Source organism: Myotis nattereri (genome assembly GCF_964212035.1).
Source record: "Myotis nattereri genome assembly, chromosome: 9".
Lineage (NCBI taxonomy): Eukaryota > Metazoa > Chordata > Mammalia > Chiroptera > Vespertilionidae > Myotis > Myotis nattereri.
In genome coordinates, this window is record NC_138084.1 from 19,515,502 (window position 1) to 19,526,485 (window position 10,984).

The window sequence follows — 10,984 nt, forward strand, 5'->3', positions numbered from 1 at the left end:
GAGATTTTCTATAATATCTTTATTAGAAGTCTGTTATCCAAACAAGCGCTGTGTTAATTTTGCTTTAAAGAATGAAGAAAAAAAGAAAAAATGCCATGTTTTATGATTTGCACAATGTGGTACTGGGTAGGGTGAGTAGTTATGGGAAGTAGGTACAATGTAAATAATGCTTTAGTGGAAATGGAAAAATGGAGAGCCATATGAATGCAATAGTGAGCCCTTGAGTGTCCTTGGAAATTTTGGGATGGGTTCCAGAAATTATACTCAACAAAGGAAGAGGGTTGTGGCAGAGATTTTAGCCCCAGTATTTGTTTTCACAAATATTCACATGTTCCTGTATATTTTCTAGATCCCCTGCAGTGGTGTAGAGACCATGTGACTGCATTCTGGTCACCGGGATGTGGGAAAAGTGAAGTAGACCACTTCCAGGCCTGGTCCTTAGCGATATTTCACATGACCTTCACCTGCTCTTCCCCTGTACTAGCAATCTTGAAGGCCACTTGTTCTAAATGGCATAGCTACAAGATGGAAGAGAACTAACTAACTCATGCTAGATTTTTTTCCTGTGGTAAATAATTGTATTATTTTTAATTTTACTAAATATGTTGAGATGACATTGGTTAATAAGATTATATAAGTTTCAAGTGTACAATTCTATGATACATTGTCTGTATATTGCACAGTGTGTTCAGCACACTAGATTTTTCATGGGTAAAAAAACTTATTGTGTAAGGTCACTCTAGTTTTAAGGTAGTTTGTTAATATAGCCTAGCCCAGAGGACTCACCTCTTCACCTAATGAGCTCTGGCTTGCATGTGCATGTGTGTGCATGTGGTCATAAATAAATGTGCGTTTGGGCACTGAGGGCTGTGGCTTAAGCAGAGTCCATTAGTAATGTATATAGGATAGGCAAAATTTCTAGTTTACTTACCAAGTAACTAACTATATGACCTTGGGCCCCTCTTGCCTTGTTTTTATATCAGGACAAATGAGGAGTCCCATTATCTCTCTCAATAATTAGGGCTCTTGTGAAGCTAGATGAAGAGAATGCTTTGAAATGATAGACATACTCTGCAAGTATTCAATCTCATGAAATTGACCTTCCTACATTTTCTTTTCTTTCTTACGTGGAGGGAAGAGAGGAAAGAAGTGGAATATCCCTAGATGATTAAAAGGCATTTTTTAAAAGCCAGTCTCCTGAAAGCCCTCTGGTCTTGCTCTCCCTTTTAAAGCATATCTCCTAATACTAGTGCTATGCTAAGACATATCATATGATAAGTCTTATGATATCATATGATACGTCTATTATGACATAATATAATAATTAGAGACTGAGGCAAAAAGAAAAATCAATGACACTCTTGCCATATTTGTTTAATATGATGTTTTGTTTATAATAAAATTTTTGCATTGATTTTTAAATATTATTTACCTTGTTTACTAACGTTTTTGGTGCCTCCTTAACTTTTGTACCTAAGGAGAGTGGCTCACTCACATCACCCTAGTTCTGGACTTGCCTAGTGACAACCTTTTCTGTTGCCAAAGTTCCTTGCACTCATCATCCCAGGAGTATTCCCTGGGCTGTCCTACCCTATGAATTTGCTCACACTGGTCCCCTTTCCTGAAAAGTTTTCCCATCATCTTTCCACCCTAACCTCTATCTAAAGTAACTGTCACCTCCTCTGGAAAGTCACTCCTGATTCACCCCCATGTAAGTAATGTTGCCTACATTGAATCCCCATGGCATCTTACCTACATCTTGCTTTAGAGTTCAGGCCTTGTTTTATTATAGGACAGGCATTGTGGGTGGTTTTTTTGAGGGCTTTGTTTCATTTTGTATCTCTTGCTCTTTGTTTAGAACTCTTAGTACAATGATGAATCAATGAACTATGTGGTCTTACGTTCTCTTATTTCTCATTTCCTTTTCTAAATTGGGACATGTTGAAATTCAATGACTTAACAAAATACCTATGAATTTGGGGCTAAAAATACGTCAGTGTCAAAGATGAAGAGAGCTGGCAAAAGTTATGCCAACAAGAACTTGCCAATTTCTCCTCTGGGCAACATCCCAGGCTATTGTTTTCCCTATAATTTCATTTGCTTTTAAGGAGAAAAAAAGGGGGAGGCCTAATAAAACACCTGATCCACATGGAGGGCAAACTTAGAAGATGTGCTGTGTCTTGTTGAGGTCTCTGTAGAGTCCCCAGTGTGTCCTCCTGCAAAGCCTTGTGTTTGCAAAATACCCCTCTTCTAAGATATGGTTACGTTGACGAGGATGGCAACAGGCACAATTTTTGACGTTGTTCTGTTTGGAGAAGTTAAAGCAGAGGTATCTCACTCCTCAAGGGACTGTGCAGAACTGGGGCTCAGGGCTTTTAGACTATACTCAGTGTGTCTTATACTCTACTCAGTGTGTCTTAGGGCTTTGGGATTTGGGACTGGGAGTTGAGATTACCATAAGCAATAATTGCCTTTCATTAGAGACCACTTTAGCCATCAATTGGGGACTTCAGAGCTTTTGTAGCAACTATTAGTGTCTTCTCCATGAGGGAATTGTGTTGGGGCCAGGAGCCCATAGGAAGAGGCTGTTCTCCAACATCTGCTATTCCATCCGGCACCTGCACAAAACCCAGAGTGAGGACTGCATCTTAACCAGATTGCCAGGTCATGGAAACGGAAATATGAAGGAAACACAGAGAAAGAAGTGTTTGACAGACTAGTATTGAGAAAGATATTGTACAGTGACTGGTATTCAAGCAGCTTTGACATTAATGTCCCCATGTTGATTCACTGAGGGGAGTGTAGGAGGAGGTGGAAGGGCAAAGAGGCCCCAAGAGATTAGGTAACTTGCTCATCAGCAGGTATGGGAGGACACAAACCACCCAGACCAATGGTTCTCCTCTACACACTTAGGATACTTCTCCAAGCAGTGAAAGACCTTTAGCGACAAAGGAAAATTAGTGGACAAAGAGAGAAGAGGACTTGCTGGGTGAAGGTGAAGTGGAATTCAGGTGAGAAAACTGATCCAATTCTTTTGATTTATGCTCAGTATGGATCACCAGACCCAATTTCTTTTATTTTTCATTTTCCCCAATATGTCAGTCCAACACTGGAATAGCTGCCAAAGTCTAATGCTTTAAAGACGATCAAATATCTTCTTTATCCTGCAACACTGCAACTCTGCCAAAGGACTTCTGTCCATTAGCACAAAAGTCTCCATCAGCCTTCAGATATGAATAGACTGCAGAGCTGCTATTCATGCTTGTTTACTTAAAGGCAGACATTTCCTAAGTCCTGCTGGACTGCTGGAGTAGATACGTAATGAATGTAAACTTCTCTTATAAGATGAATAGTGCTTCTGTGGTAGTGTTCCTAATGACAGTTCCACCATGTACTGGTATAATGTTGGGCCCATTACTTAAGCTCTTATTGTCTCAGTTTCCTTATCTATAAAATGAGGAAAATAAAAGTTCTTACCTAAAAAAGTGGTTGTGGGGATTAAATGAGTTAATATGTAAATCACTTAAAATAGTTTTGTTCTATGTGTTTCTATTTAGTACAACACTAGTTCTTATAAAATTTATTTTTCGCAAACTAAGAGGCTATAATACAGCAGCTTTCTGTTAAGTAAGGACATTGGTAGGTTGAAAATGGAAATATCAAACTAAATGAAATAGGAATTTTTAGGGGGAAAATAGGCAGATTTAGGGAATTTTTTAAAATTAAGGGGGTTTATGGAAAAAAACACAGGGCTATAGAGTTGCAAAAGAATACATTTTCATAAGACAAGGAAGTTGGGAGAGGCAGCAGTTGCATTTCCATAAGACAATGGAACTGGGAGTAGCCAAAGGTCTATATTTACACAATAAAGAAGAGGACCTTACATGTCCCATGTGAGGTTTGACCTTTGAGCTCTGGAGTTACTATAGTGAACAAATCAAAGGGAATAGTGGCCAATCAGAGGGGATATGGAAGCACAAAAACTGCAGCCTTTATTAAGGAGGGGTGGGGGGGTGGGGGTGGGGAGGTGGGGGGTGGGGGGGGGGTTGGGGAAAGAACTTGGTAGGACTCTTTCCCCTTCCCCACGTGGGAGTCTCTGTTGTGAGATTCTTTCCCTCCCCACTTGGGAGTCTGTACTTGTTCTTCAATAAATTTCCATCTTTGCTATACCATCTTCCGCCCATGGTTTTATTCTTTGACTCCGACGGACAAAGAATCTGGGGAAGCCATCCTGCCCAGGGGAACACTCTGTGTTCCAGTCCAGAAATCCCGTATCATAAAGATGGCTATAACTTCATAAATGTTGATTGATTTTAATGAGTTTTTATACTTCAGGAATTTTTTTAAAAAAATATTTTCATAAAAATAAAAATAATCACTTGAACATTTGTACAGTACCTTTCCCTTTGCAAGTTGCTTCATATCTCATTTGGTAACTTTATTCCACAAAAACATATGGAACCCTTACTATGTGCTGAGCTCCAAGGCTCATACCCTGACCAGGGAAGACAGACTTAAGAGAGACTTCTTGTGGGCAGTACAATCTTAGCTGAGGTTTGAAGGTTGTATAGGGGCTGGGCAGGACCCTGGGGATGGACAAAAGAAGGTGTTTCAGCAAGAAGGAGTGGCTTGTAGAAAGCACAGAGATGCGAGAGAACATAGGGGATTAGAGAGCTGCAAATAATTTAGAGTGACTAGAGAGGGTGGGGTGTGAGTGTGAGCAGTGAGAAGTAAGAAGGAAACATGAGGAAGTAAGTAGGGGGCAACTCATGGAGGGCATTCCCTGACATGTCAAAGAGTTTAAATAATATTCTAATCTTTCTGGGGTGCCATGATTGAATTTTTAATAGGAGAGTGAGATGTGATCAAATTAAAGTTTTAGAAATATCATTCTAGTCATAATTAGGAGCAAGCATTGGCAAGAAGCAAGTCTGAAGGCAGAAAGAGCTGTTAGTTATATGGCTGTGGTTTTGATCTAGGCAAGAGATAAAGAAGATTTGAAATAATGGAGAAGCTATTGTCATAAAGGAAAGGGGACAGAGTGCTGAGATGGATATTCCCATGGTAGGCAGGATTCCATGTACCACCCCCTAATGGAGCAATAGGAAAATTTTGGTTAAGAGATTATGGGGAGCCGATATAGGGTTAAGCCTCGGACTGACCTGTTGGCAAAGTCACAAACAAGTCTTCTTCTGAGTCTTAACCCAATCCGAGAGGTGGCCGCTGATTTACATGCACTGTCATTTAAAAAATAAAAATGGGGGAATTTGCCGGAAGCGGGTCCATCCTTGCTGCTTGACACAGTCACTGCAGGGAAGAAACATCTGCACAGCTTATGTTTCAAGGGACCTGGCGTATATGGCATATGTTTGCTCCCCCTCTTAGCGCTATGTGTTTTAAACAGGACACCTCCCCGAGAAAGGTTGTTTCCCCAGGTGGGGATTTTTTCCCTGGGATTAGGGATTAACAGGACTAAGGAGGGAATAAATCCATAAAACCCCTTAACTAAGTGCCAGGCAGGTAGTTAATCACTTTAACTATGAACAATCACGCTTAAGCTACATAATCTTTACTTAGGATAATCTTCTTCAGTTACTTCCTTGTAGTTTAATAGAGCAATAGAGTAACTTTGGATGGAGATAAGAAACACCCTAACCTTTGGAATAGAATGGATAGGATTAAAATCAACTGGTATAAATACAGATGTAACAGGACAAAAAAGAGAGAACCTGGCTATGATGATCGACTGAACGCTGCCTCTGTGTCACTCCTTCTTCGCTGACTCTGTCCACACCTTTGGGAACCCCTGGACCTGCTGGGGTTGGACCCCAACAAGAGATGAAATACTGTCATTTGAAACAACATGGATGTTGTGAGATTGAGGATATCATGCTAAGTGAAATAAGTCAGGCCAAAAAAGTTAAGAACCATATTATTTCACTCATATGTGGGATATAAAACTGAAAGCAATTAGTGAACAAACAAGAAAAACAAACAAAAACTCATAGATACAGACAACAATATGGTGGTTACTAGAGCAGGGGTAGGCAAACTTTTTGACTCGAGGGCCACAATGGGTTCTTAAACTGGACCGGAGGGCCAGAACAAAAGCATGGATGGAGTGTTTGTGTGAACTAATATAAATTCAAAGTAAACATCATTACATAAAAGGGTACGGTCTTTTTTTTTTTTTAGTTTTATTCATTTCAAACGGGCCGTAGTTTGCCCATGGCTGTTACTAGAGGGAAAGGGGTTTGAGAGGTATTAAAGGGCAAAGGGGATCAAATATATGGTGACAGAAGATGATTTGACTTTGGATGGTGGGCACACAATGCAATATACAGATCATGTACCATAGAAATGTACACTTGAATACTATATGATCTTATTAACTGATGTCACCTCAATAAATTTAATTAAAAAAGAGTGGTTATCTGAGTTACAAGGGCTCACACAGTTAGTTAGTGATAAGGGTGGGAGAATATGTACTCTTATTCTAAAAATGTCTGCCTGTATTGGTTTTCTTGATATACTAAAATGACTTCTTGTCAGAGAATTTCCTTAAAGGTAAGAGCTAAGCCCAGTCATCTCTGAAGCCCCACACAGCACCTGGCATATTTTGTCTATAGTACATGTTTAATAAAATGTTAGCTAGAAATGCAGTTAAATCCTATTTATAGCTTCCTAACTTGCTTCTCATCCTAGCCCTCTCAGGTTCCTCTGACTCCATGGCAAAGAAGAACCTCACTTTAGTGACGGAATTCATCCTTATAGCATTCACTGACTATCCTGAACGGGCACTCCCTCTCTTCCTCCTCTTTCTATTTATCTATCTCATCACCTTATTGGGGAACTTGGGCATGATTATCCTGATCCATGTGGACCACCGGCTCCACACCCCAATGTACTTCCTTTTGAGTCACCTCTCTTTCATGGACATCTGCTATTCATCTGTCACCGTGCCTCAGATGATGGCTGTGTTGCTGGAGCTTGGGGCAACTTTATCCTACACACGCTGTGCTGCTCAGTTCTTCCTCTTCACCTACTTTGGCTCCATTGACTGCTATCTTCTGGCCCTCATGGCTTATGACCGCTATGTGGCCGTGTGCCAACCCCTACTGTATGTTACCATCATGACTCAGAAGACTCGTTTGGGTTTTGTGGCTGGAGCTTACATTGCTGGTCTCCTCAGTGCCTTGGTGCAGACAGTCGCAGCTTTCACTCTCTCCTTCTGCGGAACCAATGAGATCGACTTTATTTTCTGTGATCTCCCTCCTCTTTTAAAGCTGACCTGTGGGGACAGTTACACCCAGGAAGTGGTCATTATTGTGTTTGCCATTTTTGTTATCCCTGCCTGCCTGGTGGTGATTTTGGTGTCCTACCTGTTTATCATCGTGGCCGTTATCCGGATCCCCTCAGCTGGAGGTAGGGCCAAGACCTTCTCTACTTGTACCTCCCACCTCACTGCTGTGTCACTCTTCTTTGGCACCCTCATCTTCATGTACCTGCGGGATAACTCAGGCCAGTCCTCAGAGGAGGATCGGGTCGTGTCTGTGTTCTATACAACTGTCATCCCCATGTTGAACCCTCTCATTTACAGCCTGAGGAACAAGGAGGTGAAGGAGGCCCTGAGGAAGATTCTCAAAAGAGCCAAGTTGGTCTAACTATCCCCAACCTTGGGCAGTCCTGAGAATCACCTCTAAAAGTGCCAGTATTCTGGTTACATTGTTTATAGCACACTCAATGTTTAAATGAATATGCCCTGGTAAAGGACCAGAAATTTTAGTTTTAGAGAGAGAGGGGGAGAAAAGAAGAGGCAGCCTCAGAAGAGAGATTGTGGTGAGAGCTTTAACTCCCAGGAAAAATGACGAAAGCATCTGAAATTAAATCCTGTGTAATCCAGGGGTGGCATACTTCACAGGTCTATGACTATAAAACACAATTACATTTTTTTGAAAAATTTCCCATTAAAAATTTCCATAATAGGCATATTGAAATAAACCCAGCTGGCGTGGCTCAGTGGTTGAGTGTCAACCTATGAACCAGGAGGTCATGGTTTGATTCCAGTCAGGGCACATGACCGGGTTGCAGGTTCAGTCCCCAGTGTGGGGCATGCAGGAGGCAGCCAATCAATGATTCTCTCTCATCATTGATGTTTCTTTCTCTCCTCCCTTCCTTTCTGAAATCAATAAAATATATTTTAAAAAATATTGAAAATAATGTACAGTGAATCCCTAAACTCAATACTTAGATTTTGCAACTGCTAATATTTTGTCATATTTAACATAGCACATATATAATCTATTTATTCATTTATCCAGCCAACAAATCATCCATCAATATGCTTTGCTTTTTGATGCATTTCAAAATGAATTGTAGATATTGGTATTAGTGCTCTTCACACCTATATACTACAGAATAATATCATCAATTAGAATTCAACATTTAGGTTACATTTATTTTTAATGATTAAGGTAGTAGTCTGATGGTCCAGTTAATAAAGCTCATCGTGCTCAAAGTATTTTTCAGACTCTTGTACTAGTTCACAGCGATGCCTCCTTTGAATCAGTAAAAAAATGTCCACAATAACATGTCTGTGAATTACTATCTGGATGGAAATATCTCTGCTCTTTCTTCTTCTTCATTTGTTCTATTGCCCATTCATCACATGGTTTTCCTGAGAATCCACTTGGCCAATTTATACCATTACCACTGCTCATAATAGTATCTGCAGTGTCTGTTCTGTAGATATTGACAATCTATTAGTATATTCTTAAAGCTTTTGTTCTTGGGGAGGCAGAACATTGCTGCATTCCACACAGAGGTGGGCAGGAGGGAATCCTGGCCTGCACAGGGTCGCTGTGCTCTGCAAGGTTCAGCCTGTGTCCAAAGCCTCCCAGAACCTGATGGCTTACTTCCCTAACTGCCTCAATCAAACCCAAGGTACTGGAAGGAACGGGTCTCATCTACTCATCATTTTCTGTTCTTTCTTTGATCATTTATCCTGGAACTCAAACTCCTTTTCTTCCTGTTCCTTGCATTAGCAAAACACATGATCCCAGGTATGTGAATGATATAAACCCTCAGCAGCTTATTTCATCTGGGGATGAGGTGAGGTAGGTTCACTATTATCTGTGAAGCAGAACTGCCAGGCTCAGCCATTGGACTTGTGAGACCCCCGAAGAGGGACCCTCACTCTGTCCCATAGATTGACGGCGACCCCAATCATCCGCAGGAGACGTCACTTGATGCAAACTGCAAGAGGCTTTATTCCAGCGCGCTGGGGCTCAACTCGTACTCATGCAGGAGCAGAGGAGTTGGGCGCCCAGCAAGGGGTCTTTCAGCTATTTATATGCAAAAATCATACATTAGGGAGGGGTTGCATGCAGGAGGGTAAGAAGAGAACAAAGAAGTTCCAAAGGGTCTGTTTGTGTCTTGATAGGGATAGGGCATTCCTGCCTGGTGTTTTTACAACCTGTTTATCTCAAGGTTGACTGAAGCCTTGTTTACTCAGCCTGCCCTTTGTTGGGGCTATCTCCTGAAACAGCCTTAGGGAGGGCATCATTCTCTCTGTTTCTATCTCTAATGGGGGAAGCCTAGGGAGTTGAGATAAAACAGGCAGCTAGGCCTGGCAGCTGGGCCTGTGCAGTTTGTAACATTCTTTCATTCCCCCATTTGCTTTTTGGTAAGTTCTAATCATGGAACTTCTGTCTCTAGACATTTTTTTTTTAAACTATCTCTCTGGCGGAGAGACTGGTATTGCTGCCTGAGCACTAGTACTTGCACAGCACTTATTCCTTCTCTGATAAAGGTGACCAGTCGGTTTAAGATATAGGGCCCAAAAGTAAGAATTAAAAGCAATATAATAAGAGGACCCATAAGGGGGTGGATATGAGGGTCCACTGAGTCCTAGACTTCTTTATTTTGCCTGGGCTGTCTTAAGCCGGGTGTGATGAAGCCACGTCGGGATCCCGTCGACCTGACTGCCGTGGGGGTGGTCCTTTCAGTCCTTGGGTGGCAAATTTCTTTACTCAAACAGTGTCACCAGGTTGGAAGGGATGAACTGGATACAGGCAGATCATCTTGGACGTGCTTCTGGTCTGCTTGCTGGGTAGACTGTAAAACCTGAAAGAACTTGAGTAAACTGGTGAGATGAGTAGTACAAGGTCTGGAAGAGTCACTAGAATCCGTAAAGGCCCCACTGGTTTTAGGGCAGCCTCCTGGGCTGCTTTGTCTGCAGCCTAGTTCCCTCCTGCTTCTGGGGAGTCAGTGCCAGTTGGCCCATCGTCCTTGCTCTGCTCATGTCTGTCTAACTGCTTATTATATTACCTCAAGGATCCTGGCTCCGAATTCTTTCAGGGAAAATGGGCGTTGAATTCTCTTCTGTAACTGCTTCGTGCTGAGGAGGGACAGAAGTTTCTCTCAGATCCAAGAGATCCTTGCTATCTGTCAGAGGGACGATGAGGCCTGGGCACAGAAGGAGGTGGGCTTGTGACCTGGCGGAGACAAACTGTAACAAATGGTCTGGTGGGAGGGAAAGAAAACATTTCAGTTTTAATAACCTCTGTTGAAATAGGATTTTTCTTCTTAAAACTCCTCTATGGCTATCAAAAAGCCAAATCAAGACCAATTTGTCTACTGTATTCAATTTGGCCTGATGTTTGCATAAACACAACAAGAATGGTAACCGACTACCTGTGCTGGAATTTCATGATTGAATCTTAATGTGCCCCGTAGGGCCAGGAAGCCAAGCCATCCAGCTGCCATCAGGCCTGCCTGCAGTATCTGCTGCGTTAGGTGAATCCCTCACCTGTAGCAACTCCACCTGAGCCCACGCTCTAGGCTTTAAGGCCCATCTCAGTAGCCCTCCTACTCGTTGCGGCCCAGAGTGTGTGGGGGTTTCGCAGGGATGCAGAGGCATCCTTATTGCTCCCCTTCTACTCTGACCAACCGCCAGTGATGGTAGGGCATGGGCCTGACGCTC

The 10,984-nt window shown here is 42.0% G+C and overlaps 1 protein-coding gene across 1 annotated transcript; it reads left to right on the forward strand.

The window, feature by feature from the left end:
- Nucleotides 1–6,728: 6,728 nt before the first annotated feature.
- Nucleotides 6,729–7,664, forward strand: LOC308524779 (olfactory receptor 9Q1; the record flags this gene model as incomplete). The annotated part of the gene is made up of 1 exon (XM_081099324.1): nt 6,729–7,664. One exon carries the CDS (start codon nt 6,729–6,731, stop codon nt 7,662–7,664), a length of 936 nt encoding a protein of 311 aa, XP_080955450.1.
- Nucleotides 7,665–10,984: the final 3,320 nt, after the last annotated feature.